Genomic DNA, 22,383 nt, shown 5'->3' with positions numbered 1-22,383 from the left:
TTTAAATTCAAAGTTCCTGGCAGCCACAACCAGGTCTCCAACGCAGAAACTAGCTTTGATCGACTGTCAGCAGAGTAGAAAACTGCAATTTTACTTTTTTCCAATTTTCCCCAAATCTCCCTTTTCTAAAGTCCTTCTTTGGCGCCCACTGGCAGGCCTCTGGGCCGCTGATGTGCACATTACCTGCTTCCCTGGCCTCGCCCCAGCCAGCCCTGCCCTCCCCTCCCCTCCCCTCCCCCTGCAAATTGATGCGGTGCTGCTGATGAGAGGGGTTGGTGCTGCCAGTGCCGCCCTTGCCTCTCTGCCATCACGGCCTGGCAGCTTCAAAGCTCCAGCCGTCCGGTTTCCATCTGCCCCTGCGCCTGCACGCCCGGCCTCCGCTCCCCGGGTCAAAAGTGCAGCCTGAGCCGACGGGAGCCGCCCGGGGCGGCCAGAGGACGGGCACCCACTCGAGTCCTCCCCTCCGCTCTTCCTCTCCCCTGCTCCACCGCCTCCTGCCCAAACCGATCCTTCCTCTGGAAAGATAAGGCTTTCTTCTCCGTTCCCACATCCCCTTCCCTCTTCTTCCAGACTAAGGCGGCCCTTTGTGAAGGGGGTGTGGGTTTTTGCACAAATATTTAATCTTTTCCGATCTGCCCTTTTGCACCGCCTGTCAGTTCCTGGGGTTGAAACCGCTCTGTTTGCTTTAGCTGGTAACAGGACACCGCTTGGAACAGTGGAGCAGCCGTCAGATTGCTTATGAATCTGGGCTTTATTTTGCATGAATGTTTTTCAAGGCAAGTATAGATTTTTTTTTTTCTTCCTCTACCAAGAATTATGTTGCCAGTGGGGTGTGGTGGCGAGCAGACAGCGGGAAACCTAGCCGGGACTTCGACCTTTCACCCTGCGGCTTGGACGTCTCAGCTGCAGGAACCCAGGAAAACAGACTCGCCCACACTTTCGGGTGGGATTTCTCACCGTTTACGATCTGCCCCTTTTTTCTTTAGAACGTGTCATTATGTCACACAAGATGTATTCATATTTCTTCCTGTCGCAGTGTCTGCCGTACCCGTTAGAAATCACCTGTTACAACATACTAGAGAAAGAGAAATGCAGAAATAGAATCATGATCACCAGTTTATGTTACAACACAGCGTGTGCCTTGTGCTTCTGATGCGGTTGGTGGCCTCACCGTCACTCTGCATGGCAAATGTCTTCATTCCCATTTTACAGGAGGTGAAACAGAGAGGTCAGTACCTCGTCCGTGCTCACACAATTGCTGGTGGGTCAGGCCCAGCTCCGCGGCCCCGAGCGCACCCTGCCCCGCGTTCCCTGTCTGTCTGTCTGCACAGCAACTGGCTTTGCTCTCTCCGGCAACAGAGGCCCTACAGCCATGGTAACCGTGTGTTTTGGATTTTTCAGTACAATCCTGACTTTAAATATTTTCTCCCAGGGCCAACCGAATGGCAGATAATGAATCCTAATTGTCTGGAAAATGTGACCCGTTATCACACTTCCAGTCCTGACTCAAATCGTCTCCAAAGCGGTCAAGGCCATGGGAAGATGGACCCCATGAGAAAGTGCGTGTTGAGGACTTCTGGTGAGGTTTAGAGGGGGACAAACAGCGAGAGGCAGTGGGGCCCTTTGCAGAAGGTGACCGAGCGCCCGAGCCCGGGGATGGCGCTGCCTAAGCCACTGTGGCCGCGGGGCCCGGGGAGGGGGCTCGGGCGGCAGCGGAGCTACTATGCGGCTCTCCTGTGCCGTGTTTTGGAAAATACTAATGTGGCAAAATCGTGTGGCGTATGAAGTGGCAAGAGCAGGTTCCACAATTAAGTACTCTAGAATTCCAACTTCACAGAACATATAAAAACACTGGAAGAAAAAAAAAAAACATCAAAATAGGAATAGCGATTATTGAGTGGCGAGAATGTTTTATATTTATAGTTTTGAAAAATATTTTCTACGTGTTCTTCACTGCACGCGGATTGTTGTAACAATCAGAGACTCGCCAGTGAGGGGAGTGGAAGGACAGGAAGACGCCACAGCATGTCACGTGGATTGCGCGTGGCGGGGACGCCCCAGTGGTAAAAACCGTTCCAGTCCAGCCTGGTAAGGAAGCGTGTGCTTTGACTTTCTTGGCTTCTCTCCTTCTGCCGCCTCCTCCCCTCCTCCTGCTGCTGGAGGATCAGTTTAGACTGAGTTGCAGGATCTGTGCGTTAGGACAGTTTCCCAGTGTCCCCCTTGCCCGTTTCCCTGCGTTTGTGGAACAGGACAAGAGAGAAGGCAGATGAGAGAAAGGATCACCTGTCCCAGGCGGCGTGTGCGTAGCGCCCTCCCGTCCCTAAGGGAGCCCCGTGTGGTCCAGATGCTTCCGCTGCACTCAGGCTTCCTCCCAGCGGGGGTCCCAGGCTCCCCCCAGCAGCGACTCCTTTGCACCCAGACGTGTGACTTTCCATCCCGTGACAGCACTGCACACCCAATGTCCAGCACGCCGCGTCCTCGAGCGAGGGGTCCCCTTCCCGACAGGAGCACTGCAGGGGAACCGGCCCTGAAATCCCGGGAACAAGGACCCAGGGGAGTGGGTGGGCCTGGGGTGGGGCATCGGGCCTGCGTTTGAAGACAACGATTTTCACGTTTTAAACTTTTTAAATCAAAAAATGTAATTTGTGTCTAGTTGGAAAAAGTGGTACATGTTTGTTGTGAGTTTCAAGGTTTAGACATCTAGAGCAGCGATCCCCAACCTCGGTGGCACCAGGGACCGGTTTCATGGAAGACAGTTTTTCCACGGAAGGATGGGGACGGTGATGTCCGCCACGGGAGCCGCGTACAGACGAGGCCTCGCTCCACTCCCCTCCCGCTGTGCGGCCCAGTTCCTAACAGGCCCCAAACTGGTACCGGTACCGGGCCGCGGCCCAAGGGTTGAGGACCACAGATCTAGAACATTTACCTTCCATTTTGGGAACAGAGAGGAAATCTTTCTAGGCCTCCTAATCTTTATTTTTTAAATTCACCTTGAAGAGATTAAATTGTCTTTCAGGGGCTGGTGAGGGTTTGTGCCGTAGTGGAGACACTCAAGGAAGTTGCTGTGTTGAACACAGGTGAGGGGCTCGGGCGCTCCCTGTCCCCAAAGGAACTGGGACACGTTCTCTCACTGAGTTCTGAAGATTCCTGGAGGGGAGCAGGGTCCTCTGGGATTCCCCCCTGTCGCTCAAGGAGCCCTGGGGAGACACGTGCCCTTTCTGTAGCTCCTGACCTATAGGAAGCAAAGATTACGTTATCCTGTGCTCCAAATCCGTGTAAAGGGTGTATGAAATAAGGAATGTGAACCCGATTTGAAAACAAAAATGCCCGAAATGCGAGGACCTTGTTTGCATTCCTTGTATGATTCCACGTGTGTCTAATGGACAAAAAATCAGCATCAAATATTTTTGAATGTCAACTAGTAGGTGTTAGCACTGCAGAGGCATTGTGGAGATTACAGAAGTACAAGCCGTGGTTTAGCCCTCAAGGAGCTTGCAGACTGGGTGGGAACACCGGTCCCTGATGGCCTAATCCTGTGGCACACACCAGCCACGAGTCCAGAGGACAGATCTTTGGGGCTTAGAGAAGAAGAAAGCTTCATGTTGAATAACCTGTAGGGAAGTGGCATAGTCTTTCAAGCTGGGGAAAACCAAGGTCAAGGACACCCGAGGGGACATGGCTTACTGGCATCAAGGAAAAATGGCAGACAAGACCAGAGTGTCGAGGAATGACAGGGAGCAAGTTGAGATCCAAAGGGACAGAAGTTTTGAAGGTGGGGTCCCAAGAGTCAGTCAGAGCCGTGTCCCCAAAGAAAGCCCATACCCACAAGTGATGATTTTTATACCCTAACATCCAACTGTCTACTCAATACATCTGGTAACCTGCAGATGAAACAGTATGAAAATCTATTTCCAAAGTGTCTTGGAAACTGTAAAAGGGAATATAAACATGGGTTGTTATTTTCATATACTTTTGTTAAATAAAGATAACCCAAGAATAGAAGTAGTCGTTTCCTCTTGAATTTCTGAAGGCATTAATCATGGAAAATTATCCAGGAAAATGCATTTTTGCATCCTAAATTATTATTTTTAGAAATACTAAATAAATAAAACATTTGGGTAGGGAAATGGTAGAATTGCAGGCTTAGAAATTTTCTGAGTTTTGCAAAAAGAGAGATCAATGAGATTGTCGGGCCAGCCAACTTCCCTTCACCTTGAATTTCAAAGCACTCATTTTTGGAGTTGGGTTTTTTTTTTTTTTTTTTCCTTTTATGTTCTTTTAAAATCTGTCCCCTAGGTTTTGAATGGCTGGCGCCAGGTTCATGCCAACTTAGCTCATTAATTGGTGCCATTGGTTTTAATGAAGCAGGAGTTTGGCTGAGAATGGGGGCTGCGAGGCAGATGGAGAGCAGGACAGCAATAATGAAAAATGCATATTTATAGACTTCTATGAGCACAGGTTATTGATTTAGTGCAGCTTAATGGATTCTACATTTTTCAAATTTCCTCAGCCATCTTATAGAATTATTTTTCAATTCTTACATGGGTTTCAAAAGCTTTTTTTCATGTGGTTTATAATGCCTGTTAAATTGTCCTAGGATTATGTGTTTGTTTAGAAATGTATAAAAAAAAATTTTTTTTGGCAAGTAGCAGCTAACATTTTCTAAAGCTTATGTATGCAAGTGAAGCCAGTGGGCATGAAATGAGCCAATAGCAAAGCCTGGAAAGTTGACAACAGGAGAATTTAGGGGTTATATATGTGCTGTCATGGTATCCAACAGTTTGATCAGTGGGGACTTTCTTCTAAGTGGGAAACTTATTTATTGGTATAACCATTTCTCTAAGAAACCTCAATTTAGTGCATTTTCTAGGTCAGATTGTATTCAACTTGAGCCTACTGCTTTCACCTAAATTTAGAACAAGGCAGCTTCAACCAGCTCTACCCCAGCAGGACAGAGCCATGTGGACAGAAAATGTCCAAGAGGAAACGCAGCAAGGACAGCAGAGCTGCCCTGCCTGAGGGTCAGTAGAGGGGCCATCCCTGCATGAGCTCTTTGGGGTCTGAGATATCCAGCCCACTGCTACATGTAACTGGACATTCTTTGGATCTGTGGTCCCCAACTCCCGGGCCAAGGACCGCTACCAGTCCGTGGCCTGTTAGGAACTGGGCCGCACAGTAGGGGATGAGTGGTGGGTGAGAGAGTGAAGCCTCATCTGTGTTTACAGCCGCTCCCCATCACTTGCATCACTGCCTGAGCTCCGCCTCATGTCAGATCGGCCACTGTCTCCCATCACCCCCAGATGGGACCGCCTAGTTGCAGGAAAACAAGCTCAGGGCTCCCACTGATTCCGCATTATGGTGGGTGGTATGATTATTTCACTATATATTACAATGTCAAAGTAATAGAAATAAAGTGCACGATAAATGTGATGCACTTGAATCATCCTGAAACCATCCCCCACCCCAAGTCCATGGAAAAATTGTCTCCTGTGAAACAGGTCCCTGGTGCCAAAAAGGTTGGGGACCACTGCTTTACATGATCACCAGATTCTTGGCCAAAGTAACAAAATCTGCAGGTCTAAGGCAGCAAACAACTCTGTCATAAGGCTGTAAGTGTGGCTTTCGAGTTGGATAGGTTTAATTTAAATGGGTGTTGGAGTCACATGGGAACACTCTGGACGTCGGGAGCCAGAGCTGCAATTTCATCTATTTGGTCCCATCACACTGTCCAGCAGGCGTCCCCTGAGGAAGCAGGAACGTTCTCTCTGGCCGTGTCGTCTGACCAGGAGAAGAACAGTACTAATGCTCTAGGAGGGGTAGGCAGCAATACTCCCACGGCAAGGAGAGCACCAGGGAACCTTATTTCTGAATGAGCAGCCATTGCAGGGTCCCGAGAGCCAGGGCCCCTTACAGTGAAGAAGGAGAGTCTGTTCCTTCTAGGGCTACAACATTTTGGAGGTGGTTTTTCGTGTCTTAACATTGTGCTATTGTGACATCATTGAAACCAAGTCAAGGTGAAGACATTTAAATTGAAATATTTATTGCCTTAAAAATGTAACTTAGTTTTCCCTCTCTAGCTGTGAGAAGGAATACTGGGAGGAAAGGGGACAAGATGGCAGACGCATGCTGACATTCATTACAAACCCAGTGGGGCCGTCGTGAAACGGGCTGGGTCCCGGGCCCCGTCATGAGACCTCACATCCTCTCTTCCACTCGGACAGATCTTTGCCCTCACAGTGTTTCTTCCAGCCTTGCCTGAGGAGGGGGAAGCAGGAACAACAGGAAGAAGCATGACAATCCAAGTATCCCTAGCGTCAAAACCCACAAGTGCGTAACCAAAATAACCAGCCATGCCCAGGGTCAAGCTCCCTCTGCATCTGAGATCCAAGGACTCCATCCTTTCGCCTTGTTAAGACTTTTCTCTTCCCAGTTTTCTGCTAATCATTATCAGCTTCAGCGACAAGTAAACAACTTTTGCAAAGACGGGTCATTTAATAAAACACCCACATCTCTGAAAACGTGGGTTTCCCACGTGAGTGGCCTGCGTGGCGATACTCACTGGAATTGCAGAGCAGAGATGGCCGTGAGCACCAGCTGAGCAACGTCCCATGCTCTGCCCTGGGCATGTGCTCTGCCAAGTTGTCACCCAGCAGACATGATCTCACTGCTGGTTGGTCTCATTCCCCAGAAAATGTTGCTTGAACCCTCACAATCTTATCCAATCCAGAGCAAACCCAAGCTTTCTTCCCTCTGGGGTATGGACCGCTGTACCCTGTCCAGTTCACGCTGGAAAGTGCCCTCTGTCCACCCTTCTCCCTGTGAGCACCTTCACGTGAAAAGCAATTGCAAATCGTCCTGACCCAGTCCCATCTCTTCTCATCCCTGCTACTGTTAGAGTTCACTGTGCACCCACACACTGATGGAGGAGCATGCAGACAAAGTCACGTTCAAATCACAGATCACTCTGCGGAGGTGAGTTTGTCAGCGGCCACCGTAGCTGCCATGAATGGACACACTGCAGCTTTTAACCCTGCCAGCCAAGGTCCCCCGGGGAAAGACTCTTACCAATAGTTCATCCCTTGCGTCTCTTTAACAATTTTCTTGGCACAAATAATCGAGTCTGTGAGGTCGTCAGTGATCAAGGCTGTAAAAGAGAGGAGTGTAAGGTTAGCTGAGACTTCGTTGCTGGAGGGGACCCAAATTAGGTTTTCTTCACTTCTCTCACTGTTTTTGGAAGAGGATGGTTGGAAAAGACTGTGACACGCTCTACATAGTCATATTCTCATTTTGAGATTCTTTGGGAATAAAAGAACTTTATTTCAAGACCATCCTCGTTTTGGACCAGCTGACGTTGCAGAGACATAGCCCAAGCAATCCTGAAGGGTTTTGGGAAATGTGTATGGAGAAGGCACAGTGTGAGAATGTCTTCTACGTCCCAAAGGAGTATGCACCTAAGACAGGAGAGTACAGTGTTGTCTCTGTTTGGCTTAGTTTGACATATAAAATCTCTTTATAGGTAAATACTAAGCTTTTGTTTATTGTCATTTTTCCAGTACATGCCTTTTAAAACATTATTTATCTGAGCTGTTTTTCATATGTACAAATTTTTAAGACAAGTATGTCAGTCTTTGTCTTTATTATTTTTTCTATTGTTTCAAACATGACACATCTTTTGATTGAAACGTACTAAGTCAGCGGTCCCCAACATTTCTGGCACCAGGGACCTGGTTTCACAGAAGACAATTTTTCTATGGAAGGGGCAGGGGAGGTGGAGCTCAGGCGGTGATGCGAGCGACAGGGAGCGGCCGTAAATACAGATGAAGCTTCACTCACCTCCTGCTGTGCCCCTCCCCTCCCCCCTCCATTTCCTAAGTTTCATAGAAGACAATTTTCCCACGGACAGCGTGGGGCGGGGCAGTGCAGCAGGGCACTGCTGCCCGGTCCCTATGGGGGCTGGGGACAGCAGTATTCAGTGTTCAGTATTCAGTGATATCAGCATTCTTTCCTGCTCAACACAAACATGACAGAAAAAGGCAAATAAATATAAAAAATCCACCATCACTGCTGTTGCAAGTTAAGTCCTCCAGGAGCAGATGCTGAGATGGGCTTGGGGTGCAAGATATTTATCAGAGATTCACACCTGTGAAAGAGGTGGGGAGGAGGCAGGACTGGGTAGATGGACATGTCCATTTGTGACGCAGGCCCAACAGCTCCTCAGCCAGCCCAGCCACGAGCTGCGGAGCGACTGCGTTGCCAGGTTACGCCCAAGTGGCCAGGTCTATATACCCCTGCCTCACTCAGTCACTGGGTGTGGACCACCCCAGAAGGGCACAACCGTAAATGAGGCAGGTCTCTGCAGCTAAGGCAGACCCTGAGGAGGTGGCAGGACAACTGTCTGCCCATCAGACAAACGCAGTGGGGGCAGCATGTCTTCCCTTAGAGGGGACTGAGGAGGTCTGTCTCCGTGACCGCCACAACCACCAGTCAAGTACAGGAAAATCCAAACCACTTGGTATCATTTCTATTCATCAATGAAGCAAAGACTTTTTTAGAGGACTGGGTATGCTCCATGGTGACCAGGGCGCAGTGAGGTAGGTGCGCTGAAGGACTTGCTGGGGGAGCGTGATGGGCCCAGCTTTTCAGGAAAGCAACATCGCAGTGTGTGTCTAGAGCCTGCAAGAGGTTCTTATCCTTTGACCTGGTCATGTCCCTTCGTGGATCCATCCTAAGGAAATAGTCATGACTCTAGACAAGCATTTATTTACAGAGTGGTTTACCAAAGCTTTATTTATAAGAGTTAAAATGGAAAAAAAATCCAGCTGCTTCATAATTAGGGATGTTCAAACTAATAATAATACTTTCATATAATGAAATACGGAAACATTTAACTCATGTTTTCACAGGATGTTTAATTATACAAGGACGTGCTCACAATGCAAGGTTAGATTCCCAGTATTGTAAAAATATCCACCGAGAGCTACATTGTCCAATATGGTGGCCATTAGCCACATGTGGCTATTTAAATTTAAATTATATTTGTGGATGGATGAAGGGACTAAAAATGGTGTTTATTAGAGAATGGAATATTATTCAGCCATAAAAAGAAGGAAATCCTGACATTTGTGACAACGTGGATGAACCAGAGGGCGTCATGCTAAGTGAGGGAGGGAGACGCAGGAAGTCAAACACCGCCGGAGCTCACTTGCTACGTGGGATCTAAAGACGTTGAACTCAAAAAGCAAAGAGCAGAATGGCGGTTGCAGGGCTGGGTGGTAGGGAAATGGGGAGATGTTGACCCAAAGGTACAAACTTTCAGATATACAAGGTAAATAACATTGCACACAGACACACAGTAGCTATGCTAGGTGATGGATAGGTTGATAAACTTGATTATAGTAATCACTTCATAATGTGTATGTGTATCAAATCATAATGTTATATGCCTTAAATATGTGCAACTTTTATTTGTCAATTATATCTCAATAAAGGTGAAAAAATTTAAATTAATTAACATTAAATACAATGAAAACTTCATTTCCTTAGTTGCTCTAGCTACATTTCAGATGCTCTATAGCCACTCATGGCTAGTGGTTCTCCTATTGGCCAGCAGAGGCGGAGAACATGTTCATCATCATGGAAAGTTCTGTTGAACAGTACTGGTTTAGAAAAAAAAAGATAGTCATAAATTCACTAGTATTTTAAAAGGATTGGCTGTTAATTGTGGGATTACCTATGTTCTTAAATCTTTGCTATTTATTTTCTAAAATTTTTTACAATAGAAATGAATTATTAATATTTTTATTATCAGAAAAAATAACCAAAAAGAATAATGTTAGCCTAAAATTTTGCATTTCAATAGAGCATTGTAATACCAAATTACTCTGTTAACTCAGTTGAAAGGGGAATTTCTCCTTGAGTATGCTGTTTCCTTGAGTTGCTAATTTTGTTGCATTCTCAGTTTGGCTTAATTGGAAGATAAAGGTAGTGGTATATTTCTTTTAAGCAAATTTATTCTAAATGTGGCTTGGTTTTCATTGAAAACAAAATTCTATTAACCAGGAGAAAAATTAACAAAAGATATCATCTATCCCTGATAGCAATCGAAGCAATATATGCAAATTCGCTAGCATTTGCAGTAAAGAAAAAGCCATTAATATATCAGCTTATAAAAGCCTTTTGCCTTATTTCTAGAGATATGAGTATTTGGAATATAATAGCTATTACTACTAGCTAACACTTACTCAATCTTACTCAAGGTCAGGCGCATGTTAAGTCTCTTCCTGCAAAATCTCCATTAGTCCTCAGAACAATCATTCCAATAGGCACCATTATTATTCCTATGTGCTGAGATTACACACCCAGTAGATGGGCCTGAATTCCAACCTAGGGCTTAAATTCTGCTACCCTCTTCCTCCTCCTTCCAACAGAAGCCACTTAAGCAAAATTTCCTGCTTATGAAACACTATATGCTAATAAAGTTGATAATAAAGATATAAATATTAATTTTTCAAGTAATTATTTATCTGTGAGATTATCCAAGCTTAAGTGTTTGGTAACTGATACACGTTCCAACGAGGAGCACTTTATTTTGGGTGCACACGTGCTTGATAGGCGCTGAGACACTGTGGCTTGTGTTTGGAAGTGGCTGGGCACATTTCCTGGGGGAGTAAGGTCAGTGGCACCTTAAGGGCTGAGGAGGGCACCGATTATCCACAGCGAGGAAGGGGCAGATCGTATCCTGTCATTCCAGGGTTGGAGCACGTCCCAGGCGTGTACACAAAGCAAGTTTTGTATTTGGGGCAAGGCGGTTTGCTTGCCTGGAGATGCCATGTAAGCGTGCCTGGGGGGTTGCAGGCCCAGGAAGTGGACACCGTGTGAAGTTGTTCGTCCGCCTCCGGCTCTATTAGAGCATTTTGTTGCGCAATTAAGATGTTTTGAAAGTGCTCGTTGGCCGTGACTGAATTTGCTCAGGAAAATACGTTAAGGAAGGTGGGGGCTGGGAAATAACCAACGTGATGCAGCGCCGTTACAGGAAACAGCCACCGAGGGGCAGCAGAGAGGCAGGAATGAGCTAAAACGGAGCGCACGTTTTTAACGAGGATTCGTGCCAACAATTGTTTCTGCCCAATTTACTTTCAATAGACAAGTCTGTCCAGTCAAACATGAATGAGGAGAGGGTTGTGTTGAACAGCAAAGCATTATTCAGCATAATAGCGTATTCTTCCACGTCTAACAAAACACCAACAGTCTGCACAGAAAGAGCATACTTTCAGTTACGCTGGTTCTACATCAAAGCGTCTCTCGCCAGCATCCTCCTGCCTCTCCACTAAAATACAGCTACCAGGCCACGAATTGCATCTCTCTCCCCTCTCTAAAGTGACAAAGATCATCTCAGACACCAGGCTGATGAGAAACAAGATTAATATAAATGAATTAGACTAGACAGAAGAGTCAGTAATCACCTTTTCCTTAAACGTGTCTCATTTTAGTGAAGTCTGTGCTGTTGGGGGAAAACAAACATTGCATTATATCAGGAATTTTGTAGACTGCAGGCATGTATTTATATATGTGTGTATACATGCATGTGTATATGTGTGTGTATCTATGCTTTATGTATGTGAATATTTAAAAAAATTTCTGTCCGAATAGTTTGGGGAAGGTAGGCAGGCATTTTAGGAATGCAATTTGGAATGGAGAGTGGGGAGCTTGTCTAGTCACAAGATGGGTTTGAAATGTGTGTATATCGTACGTGTCTGCAATGTCACATGCCTTGCAAACATCCCCTTATACTAACTGGCTTCTAGGCTCCCATGACAAATGTCCCTACTTCTGTGACACAAGTGACATCATGACGAAAGCCTCTGTGGCCTGAGCCTGTGTGATTAGGATATAAAATCCACATCCTGTTCTCTGTTTTAAAGCTGTCCATGAAAATCCATGCTCTTTATGGTGAGAAGACAGATACGAGGGTCCCTTCACCGCTAACCAGGAACCGTCCAACATTTCAATTTCCTAGAATCAAAGATTGTCTTGCAGATAGACCTTTGCCCCAGACTTCCTTAATTGGAACAAAATTGAACAATATTAAATTAGAAAACTGGATGTAAATTCAAGCATGGCCATGATGAGGTAGCAGATTTTGCTGTCGGCAACTAGAAAACTGGACAACATATATAAAAAAAGTTATTTTCAGACGTTGAAAACTGGCCGTGCAGGATCACAGCCCTTGATAGAAAACAAATGCGGTGAGCTGTGGGATTGCCATGACTTCCTGCCCAGAGGAACCTTCCAGACCAGGGCGGTAGAACCTTGGCAGGGCAGGAGGCAGACTTCGGAGGCCAAGGCAGCTGGAATTCGTGGAGGAGAGTACCTGAGAAGGAGGAGCTGCCCAGAGGAAGGGCGCCGGAAATCTGCTCGGGGTGGGCGGGGGTCCCCGAGTCTCTGGCTCAAGGCTAACCTGGGAACGCAAAGGGTAAAACTGCACGAGGCTAACAACTGCCGGGGAGGTGGACAGTCACAGAGCTCATGCGGGGCTGGGGACATTTGATTTCTGAAGAAAAGAAGATCTTGCTGAAGCCTAGGACATTCCAAAGACACAGTGCCTGAGTCATGCCGTGATAGTAGCACTGAAGTAGCCTTACTGTGAAGATGCTCTAGAACTTCCCTAACACGGTTCAACAGCAACCCTTAAAAGGGTCAAGCTGATCAGAATCAACTTAACTGCTTGGCAAAATGAAATCCAACCTTCCTCAGAGGAGCACAGCATGATCCAGGCACTCGTAAGGTGGCATACACCGTGTCCAGTATCTAGTAAAAATTAGTCCATGTACAAGGAGGCGTAAAACGTGACATGTAACCAGAAGAAGGATCACTCCGTGGAAGGACCCACAGATGACAGAGTTGATCAAATTAGCAGATAAGAAATTTAAAACAGTGTTTACCAATATGCTTATTTATATCAAGTACTTAAAGCAAAACACAAATAAAATGGAATAAAAGATTTAAAATTACCTAACACTGAATAAAAAGTATAGTATCTGAAATGAAACATCCAATTAATGAGTATAACAGATTAGGCACTTCAGAAAAAAAGATTTAAAAAAAAAGAAAAAAAGATCAGAGGATTTGAAGATATAGCAATGGAAACTATTGAAAATAAAAAACAGTGGAAAAGGCTAAAAATATGAAGAACCTCAGTGACTATGAGATAACATCAATGATCTAGCAGATGTCATTAGAATCACTGGAGGAGAAAAGAAGAAGTATTTGAAGAAGGAATGGCTAAAATTTTTCCAAATTTAGTGAAAATTATAAACTCAGGGATCCAAAATGTTAATGAATACCAAGTAAGATAAACACAAATACCACTCATGATCAAATTGCTGAAAATGAGTGATAAAGATAAAATCTTAAAAGCAGCTAGAAGAAAAAAGACGCATTACCTACAAAGAACAAAGGTAAGAAAATCCCTGGGTCCCATGATAAACAAGCTAGAAAATAACAGAGCGTCTTAACAACCTGAGAACAAAACAACTGTTAGCCTAGAATTTTACGTATAGAGAAAATATCCTTCCAAATCAAAATGAATGCTCACTAGTAGATCACCACTGCCCACCCCCCCCAAAAAAGAGAAACAGTTAAAGGAAGTTCTTTAGGCTGAAAGAAAATGCTGTCACTTAACTGCCTGCTCAAGTGAATCCACCAAAAGAATGAAGAGTATTGGAAGTAGTAAATATGTGATAAATATAATGAAAGCTTTTTCTTCATTTAAAAATTTATTTAAAAGGTAATTATTTAAAGCAAAAATAATAAAAATGCATCTTGAAGTATATAACATGTAGAAGTAAAGTGCTTGACAACATGTCACAATGGATGGGAGGGGGAGATTGAAGTGTACTGTTATAAAACTTGTATATTATGTATGACGCGGTGTGTTATTAATATTTGAAGGTAGCATGTGATAAGATAATGATGCCTACTGGAAGCCCTAGAGTAACTACCAAAAACAAAGTGGAGGGTTAGATAACAAGCCAGTAAAAGAAAATGCTGAAAAATATTCAATTAATTCAAAAGAATGTAGAAAAAAAAAAAGGAACCAAGAAGAGATGGCACAAATAGAAAACAAAAGAGCAAGATGGGATTTAAAGCCAGCCATGTCAGTATCACAATAAATGTAAATGGTCTAACCAAGGCTCAGCAAGCAAACGGTAGCCCACAGGCCAACCTCCTGTTTTTGCAAATAAAGCTTTATTGGAACATAGCCAGGCCCATTCATTTACACATTTTCTATGGCTTCTTTCACATTGTGTCATGGTTGAGCAGTTGCAATAAAAACCATGTGGCCTGCAAAGCCTAAAATACTTACTATCCGACCCTTTAGGAAAACATTTGCTGACCTATGGTCTAATCACTCCAATTAAAAAGCACTGATTGTCAGAATGGATCAAATGTAACACATAATTATTTGTTACCTATAAGAAATTCACTTTAAATATAAAGACACAGATGGGTTAAAAGTAAAAGAATGGAAAGAAATATATCATTGCAAATACTTCCCGGAAGAAAGCTGGAGCGGCTGTATTGCTATCAGACAAGAGGATCTCTGGATAAGACATAGTATCAGAGTTAAGGTGAAACACTGATTCCAGTAATAAAAGGGTCAATTGATCACGAAGACATAGCAATCCTCAGTGAGTAGGCACCTACTAATAGAGCATCTAAAACTGACAAGAATGAGACAAAACCGCAGTGATAGTTACAAGTTTTAGTCTGTCTTCTCACTGTGTGATAGAACAAGTAGGAAAATCAGTGAGGATGTGACAGTCATTTACAGAATGTCGATCCACCAACTATGACATACACATTTCTTTTCAAATGCACATTTGCCATAAGACACATATGCTCTGCTATAAAACAAGGTTAAAGAAAATTTAAAGGTTTGGAGCCATATAGACCATATTCTCCGACCACTGTGAGACGTAATTAGAAATCTGTAATAAAAGGTCATCCTGGGATTATCCCTCACGGTGATGCTGGGTGTCTTTGCCTGTCTTTCCTATTGAATCCCTTGTTTCCTGGAACTATGTCTCCCTCTTTCCTGGTTTCCGTTACCCCGTTGGTGGAGCACCTTTCCCACAACGCTGTCAGAAGGGATGCAGGGGCTGCACGTGCTTCTTCTCTCGGCCCTACATGCCCACTCTCCATCCTTCTTGGCCACGGTTGGTGCTCTGGGAGAGGGACCCACACCGATGGTGTCAATGGGCCCTGTTGTCCTCTGACTTCTGGCAGGGTTTAAGAGAGTGAGCACCAGCAGGAGAGGAAGGGAGGAAGGACAGTGAAGCTTTTTTTCTGGCAGGTCACTGAGCACAAGCTATACCTTTTGAAGGGAGGTCACAGGTCCTACGAGGCAGTCCTCTCCCTGCAGACCCAGTGTATTTGGGTGCTGGTCACAGCTCTGCCGTCCCCCTTTGGGCCAGGGGCTGGTAATGACCTGCCGTTCCTAAGTCCTCACTTTATTATCCCTTCATGGTTTCCCTGTGATCTGATTGCAGCTTTGTTAGGTGGCCCCTTTATTAAAATTTTCCTCAAATCACCCAGTTTTGCATTGGCTGTTTTTCAGCCAGCATTCTTTGTGACATAGGAGGCAATAATTTTAACTTGCTCGTCTAGAAATGTATTCATTCTGCACTCAAAGCATAGTGATCATTGGGCTAGTACGTAATGGTAGTTTGGAAATAACCAATCTGTTGGTTTAGGATTCAGATTTTAGTCACCACCTGCTTCCTGCTTTCCAGCTTCTAAATATTTTTTTTATTTTTGGTACAGTTTCTTCTTCCATTTACCTTGTCTTTTTGGATTTATCCCTTTTTGTCTTGTTTATTCTTAACTATCTATACTATTAATTTATAGGCTATCAAGACAGAGGCAGGAAGTGCTGGTTTCCTGTTGCTGCCATAGCAAATGACTGCAAACGTAGTGGCTTAAGAGCCGCAGATTTTCCTACAATTCTATGGTCAGAGAGTGACATGGAATTCGCCCAGACACAGCTGAGGTGCGGGCAAGTCTGATTTTTCTGGAGGATGATCCATTTCCTTGCTTCTTTGGGGTCTGGCAGAATTCAGTTCCTTCTGGATGCAGGGCTGAGGTCTCTGTCGCTTGCTGGTGGTGAGCTTCTGTGGACGCCCAGCTTCTGTGGGCCACTCACACTTGATCCCTTACACCATCTTCAGGGCCAGCAGTGGTGGGTCGGGACCCTCCTACGCTTTGAACCTCTCCTCCGTCTTCTGCCATCGGATCTCTCTGATCATAGCTGAGCGAGAGTCTCTGCTTTTAGGTGTCCACCTGTATCGCCCAGGATAATCTCCCCTTCTCAAGCTCGGCCCCTTCATCACATCTGCAAAGTCCCTTTCCACGTAAGGTAACAGACTCGCAGACTTTAGGGTTTAGAGTGGACGTTCTGGGGGACCGTTGTCCAGCCCCCTCGGGAGGCAAATGCACGTGTCTAATCGCCGTATTTAACTCAAAGCCTCCACTGGCCAGCTCTTAGGAGACGCTGGCGAGACTGACCGGTTCAGGGAGGGGTCCAAGTCATACCTGTAGAAGGCGAAGGCACTGAATGTTTTAGCCCAGGAGATAAGAAACTGGAGGTGAGAAATCCTCATGAATCATTTGCAAAGAGTTCGTAAGTTTCCATGTATAAAATAAAGCAAATTTGTTTTGAATAGACCCAGAAGGAAAAACTAGGATTCATGGAAGATGGCTACAAGGAGGTAGATTTGGTCCAACAAAAGAATGTTCTAAATTAGGGGCTGATTAACAACTGGGAGGTCCACCTTAGGAGGTAGTGACCGTTCTGTATTAATGTGAGGGCAGGAAACACTTACTAGGTTAATTAACGTACTATTCAGTCACACATACAGTCAACACATATCCCGATTATCTCGTACCAGGGTCCCCCTTGTCTCGGTTTTCACTTTCCACAGTTGCTGTTACCCATGGTCAACCGCATTCGGTTATTTTCATTAATATAACATTTTCAGAGAGAGAGAGAGAGACCATATTCACGTAACTTCTATTAGGGTACATTGTTATAATTGTTCTATTTCATCATTAGTCATTATTGCTAATCTCTCAGTCTGCCTGATTTACAAATCAAACTTTATCATAGATTTGCACGTACAGGGAAAACATTGTACGTATAGCGTTCAGTGCCACCGCGGTTTCAGGCATCCACAGGGGTCTCGGAACGTATCCCCCTCAGACTAGAGAGGACTACCATATGTGGCAAAGAGAAATTAAAGCACAGTTTACTTCCTGCTCCCAAAGAATTTTCCAGAGACTATTTTATGACTCTCTGACCACACCCTTGTTCCTCATTCTCTCTGTCTATTTATGTAACTATTTACTGAGCTCCCACGGAGCCCAGGCACCATTCTAGACACTGAGGCTACACCAGCGAAGGAAACGGACAAACCTCTCAGCCCCCAAGGGGCTTCCTACAGCTCTGTCCTTGTGCCTGCTCAGTGTCCTTGCATCCGTCCCCTCTTCTCCGTGTCCCCAACCGTGACCGCCACTGAGGTCTTCTTCCGTGTCTTCCCTCAATGATTGCAGTGGCACTGAAATGTTCTCTTCTTTAATCTATTCCAGACCCCGCTTGTGGATTAATCTTGCAAATCAAAGCACCATTATCTGACCCTTGCTGGCTCCCGCCTGAAGGCAGAAATCAGGGCAAGCCCCGTAGCCGGGCTGTCCAGGCAACGCTCGTGGTCGGCAGCTGCTCCAGCTGCGTTGCCTGTGATGCCTCAGTACGTCCTCTCAGTTCCAGACGCAACAAACATCTCACCGGTCCCTGTCCACACGCCACACCCTCCACACACACCTCCATGCGCTTGCTGTCCCCTTGCCTGGAGTGACTTTTCTCTCTCTCTCTACCAGATCTTACCCATCTTCCAAGTCTCCGGTCAATATCACTGGGTCTACAGAACTTTCCATAGTTTTCTTAACACTGTCACTTCCTCTGTAGCCCACAGCGCTCAGTCCACCCCTGTGACAGTCATTCACGGACCTTCACATGAGCACGTTTTCTCTTTCCTTGTTGCTTACAGGCTTTGCAACAGCGAGTTCATGGCTGATCTATTTTGCTACCCTCAGTGCTGTGCACGTGTTTACTTCCTGAATGACTGAAGTACGAGCGGACTTGGAAGGGAATTCTGGCTTCACTTCTGCCGTCTAAGCCGTGGAAAGCGCACTCGCTCATGGCAGTCTGCACACAGCCCCACACGCTGCATCCTTTGAGCGGATCGCTCACACAAACCGCCAGCAAGGCGCTTGCTCCTCGCTGCAGGTCTCCAATGTCTCTCTATGCAGAAAGCAGTAAGGCCATTGGTCCATCCCCTGTTTTTGTGGAGGGTTTAATAAAAATTATCCTAGAAGGAATAAATCACCTTTGACCCGCAAGTCACAGGAACTTAAGTGTTACCTTGGGGAACCACTGAATAGTTCATTGGCCTGGAACAGACCTAGGCAGATCTGGGCCCCAGACTCTAGCGAAAGCAGAAAGTGGTGGACGCCCCCTGTCGGCTCTCGTGCCTTTGCCCCTGAGGATGATGCTTGTGGCAAATGAAAACTGTACCTGAGCAGGCGACGTGACAGTGGTTCTTCTCCTGCAGCGTTTCGTATCTGCACCACGTGAAACTGTTTATCTGGAAAATGCCGTAGTCGACGCTGCCGTCGTCCAGGGCCCTCTGCGCCGTGGTGTTGTAGCCGCTCTCGTAGTACGCCATGCAGATCCCTGGGAGGGACCGGGCAGAGCACAAAGCCTTGTTTCCTCTAAGCCGGTGCTGGCGGGGTGGGGGGTTCCTTATCCACCGTCACCTAATTGCCTCCTCCCAACAAGCCGGGGCGTGGGGCAGGGCAGGGGTGCACCCAGGGCTCACGGGGACAGCACCTGGGGGCTGCGGTGGCACGCCTAAAGCTGCACACCTGGTCGGTGGCCGAGCCTAGTCTAGAACCAAAAGTCAGGTCCTGCCCGACAGTGCCAGCAGGGGTGGCATCATTTCCCCTTCCCTCGCTGGGCTGTGTCTTAAGCGCAGGATTCCAGGACTGAGGGGACAGGGGGGCAGGGGGGGAACGGGAGGAGGACAGTATGTGACTACCCGGCAGCTGTCCCTGGGGGCGGGGGACGTTCAGAGCATGGACGAGCTGGGAGCAAACAGAGAGGGTGTAGCTGGGACCCTCAGCATCTCAGAGGAGAGGTCAAAGACAGAAAGAGCGCAGGAAGGAAAAAGCCTCACAGTTTCCAAGGCTAAAGCCCCCGTAATTGTCCAGGCCGGCCCTTGCAAATATTTTTGCCAGTTTGCAGCGCGTGTAGATCTTGGACTCGGTGCTTGTGACCAGGCAGCCAATCAGGGCCAGAATGCCCGCGGCCTTCATCCCTGAGGCCTTCATCCCCGAAGCCTGTTGGGGACAGAACCTGTCGAAGATCAGGAGACCAGGTCAGACATTCTGGATTTAGCCTAAGATTTTGTCCGTGGCCCATGGTGGCTGTTGCAGTGACAGCCCTGCCCAGATGCTGCCTGTCACTTGCAGTCATTCAGGGCCAGCGTCAGGGAGAAACAAAGGAAGTACACACAGCGTACGGTAGAGGCAAGGAGCGGGACTGGGGGCTCCTTGCTCAGCGCGTTTGCACAGTTACTCTGGGCTCAGCGCTGGGCTCCCGGGACCACGCGAGCAAAGAAATTAACTCTTCCTTACTGATGCCCAGCTGGAAACCACGGGGGCATTTCTGTGACTGCCATTTAACTCTGAATTGAGAAAATAGAGTATAAGGGTGAAGCATCCCCTGCATAGCTGAGCCTTGGGCAGCTGGGTAGGGACTGCACAGGCCCACGTGTACGCAGACTGTTGTCTATGGCGGCTGCACCCAGCTTGCCAGCCTCTCCCGCCTCTCCTTCCGGGTCCTCCCATCTTCTGCCTCTGCCACCTGGAGACAGCAAGACCCACCTCCCCTCCCTCCTCCTCCCCCTCAGCCCACTCAACGCCAAGATGATGAGGATGAAGACCCTTACGCTGATCCATTTCCACTTAATGAACAGTAAATATTTTTCCTTCCTTCTGATTTTCTTAATAATGTTTTTTTTTCCTCTAGCTTACTTTACCGTAAGAATGCAGTATATAATACATACAACATACAAATGCACGCTAATCGACTATATATTATCGGTAGGGCTTCCCGTCGACAGTAGGCTACTAGTTAAGTCTTGGGGAGGAAAATTGATATGTGGATTTTCAAGCACACAGGGATTGTTGTGCCTGCAAACATTCATGGTTCAAGGACCTACTGTATATGCAAAAACAGACGCCCTATTTCAGGCAGAGATGAAGTACGTGTGGCCCCATATGGACAACTTGAATCTTTATTGCTGGCGTCCACTGAAGGGAGAAGATCAAGCATCTTCAAGCATCTTATCTTTCTTCCATTCCCTTATCTGGATACATTTCCAACTGTGGGGGCATTGCTTCAAACATATCCGTCTTTTGTCTTTTATTACAAACGCAGTGTTTTTCTGGGCTCGCCACCGCTACTCTGGGGGCGGGGGTGTCCTAAAAGCCTGCACCTGACTGGAGAGCAGGATGGCAGGAAAGCACCGGGTGTGGGCATGGAGGGTGACAGAGAGACCTCCACTGAATCACTGCTTAATAACATGGGGGTAGGATCAAGTGCCCTGCCTCTTGTTGGCTACTGGTTTTCTGCAATCTCTTCCTCTCTTGAGATAATACGTCCTCCCCAAATATAACCACCTTGCTGGGATGGGGCGAAGTGAAATTTCTGACAACTGCTCAGGATACTGAACCCGATGTTCATACATATTTTCATCTGGTGTCATTTTCTTCACTTGCCTAGAGATTTTTCAAGCTATTAGTTTCTCTTCTTGGGACTAGATTTTCTCCCATGGAAAGAGGAGGCTAAAAATAGGGCTGAGAATTGAGCAAGGACAAAGCAGGGAGTCACGACGTGGGCTTTGAAGGAACTGAGCAATAAGATAACTAGCTGCGCCTCACGTGGGGCACGTGGATGATATCCTTGTGAGTAGCAAGGCCTGCTTTTGTAAGTGAAGTCTTACTGAAACATAGCTACACCCATCTGGTAATATGTTATCTGTGGCTGCCTTCCCACTACAACCGCAGAACTGAGTGGTTGCGTTAGAGACCGTGTAGACCACAAGCCTACGATGTTATTCTCTTTCCAGAACATGCCTGTCCCTGGTGTATAGATTGCGCCAGGCACCGAGAGGCAAACCAATGAGGTCTGAGACGCAGAGCTTCTAGGTCAAGTTGGTTTCCATCCCCTGTCTAAGAATCTTCCTCGTCTCAAGTCAAAACAAGCCCCCCCAGCAATGGTGACCCTAAGCATAATGTTCTACATCCTTTAAGCCGAGGGTTGCCCTTGCTGGTTCTTTGGGACAAGTGGCTTCATCAGAGTAACTTAGGTCTTGCTGAAAAGGTAGATTCCTGGTGTCTTCCCCCAGAGACTGATTTCTCGGGTGGTTATGTGGGAGGACCGCTACGCTACTCACTCAGTCAGTGACTGGCAGCGCACAGCAGCTTCCTGCGTCCCGCGAAGCCATGTCTGACTCTTCCAAGGCACGAATGAGCCCTTTCCTTGCTCAAGAACCTTCCTTTAGAGCCTTACGGAAAGAAGAATTCTTAACTCCTTTGTTTCCAGCTGCCTGGAGATGCCAGAATTCTACTTCTTGGGACATGAGGCCATGACATCCTGCACTCTTGTGTTCTGAGACAGCTGATAACTATATTCTGGGCCTTTCTACCTCTCTTTTTTCTTCTTCCCCCATCAATAATGCTCCTTACTCCACAACTTGGGCAGGGCCTCCCATCCGAGCCAGAGCTCTTCAGTAAAGCAGCGGTCTCCAAACCTTATCACAGATCCCATCAGTAAAGAAAGTTAAGCATGTACCCCCAGTAGTTGTATATTAAATTATAAATTACACTCCTGAACTTCTGTACTAATACACTATGTAAATTATAAACATACACAACACCAAAATTTGAAAATGGATGAGACAGAGGTGAAATTAACACTAAACATTTTATTAATAGTACATTTCTTTGCTATAATTCAGTTGTTATAAATAAAATATTTTTAGTGAAATCAATACGATTTTGTTATTTTTGAAAACTTTGGTTTAATATTTTGTGAATCAATCACTGAAGGGCTGTTTCAAGGTCTATTAATTTCCATGTTCAGATTTAATGACACATTTGAAATTAATTCTCACTGGGATGTGTAGGTCTAAGTAGAAGTTTATTGTTGGTTGCACATAGCTATCATTATATTTTCTTAAATTCCATCTGCCAATATGTGAA

At 46.1% G+C, this 22,383-nt stretch overlaps 1 protein-coding gene and 1 long non-coding RNA gene across 2 annotated transcripts; one reads left to right on the top strand and one right to left on the bottom strand.

Moving 5' to 3' along the window:
- Nucleotides 1–454: 454 nt before the first annotated feature.
- On the top strand, nucleotides 455–3,919 carry LOC138375330 (uncharacterized). Its single transcript, XR_011231491.1, has 3 exons — nucleotides 455–776; nucleotides 1,433–1,579; nucleotides 1,981–3,919. It is a non-coding gene; the product is annotated as an uncharacterized lncRNA (long non-coding RNA).
- An 895-nt stretch (nucleotides 3,920–4,814) lies between these two features.
- Nucleotides 4,815–19,431, bottom strand: LOC138375329 (lysozyme-like protein 1). The gene is made up of 4 exons (XM_069458824.1): nucleotides 19,293–19,431; nucleotides 18,632–18,790; nucleotides 7,066–7,144; nucleotides 4,815–6,255 (listed from the first exon to the last, which is right to left on the bottom strand). Exons 1-4 carry the CDS (start codon nucleotides 19,429–19,431, stop codon nucleotides 6,186–6,188), a joined length of 447 nt encoding a protein of 148 aa, XP_069314925.1. The 3' UTR covers nucleotides 4,815–6,185.
- Between the last annotated feature and the right edge of the window lie 2,952 nt (nucleotides 19,432–22,383).

Source organism: Eulemur rufifrons, chromosome 25 (assembly GCF_041146395.1).
Source record: "Eulemur rufifrons isolate Redbay chromosome 25, OSU_ERuf_1, whole genome shotgun sequence".
Classification (NCBI taxonomy): domain Eukaryota; kingdom Metazoa; phylum Chordata; class Mammalia; order Primates; family Lemuridae; genus Eulemur; species Eulemur rufifrons.
Note: the sequence above shows the minus strand (reverse complement) of the source record. Positions and strands in the feature narration are given on the sequence as shown.

Bases quoted from the DNA above. Each gene is read 5' to 3' on its own strand.
- LOC138375329 (XM_069458824.1), bottom strand. From the start codon at position 19,431: ATGAAGGCCGCGGGCATTCTGGCCCTGATTGGCTGCCTGGTCACAAGC. The intron at 7,145-18,631 runs GTACAGTTTTCA...TCTCTTTTACAG, and splicing joins CTGTCACGTCGCCTGCTCAG to CCTTGATCACTGACGACCTC. The intron at 6,256-7,065 runs GTAAGAGTCTTT...CCCCCTCCTCAG, and splicing joins ACGCAAGGGATGAACTATTG to GCAAGGCTGGAAGAAACACT.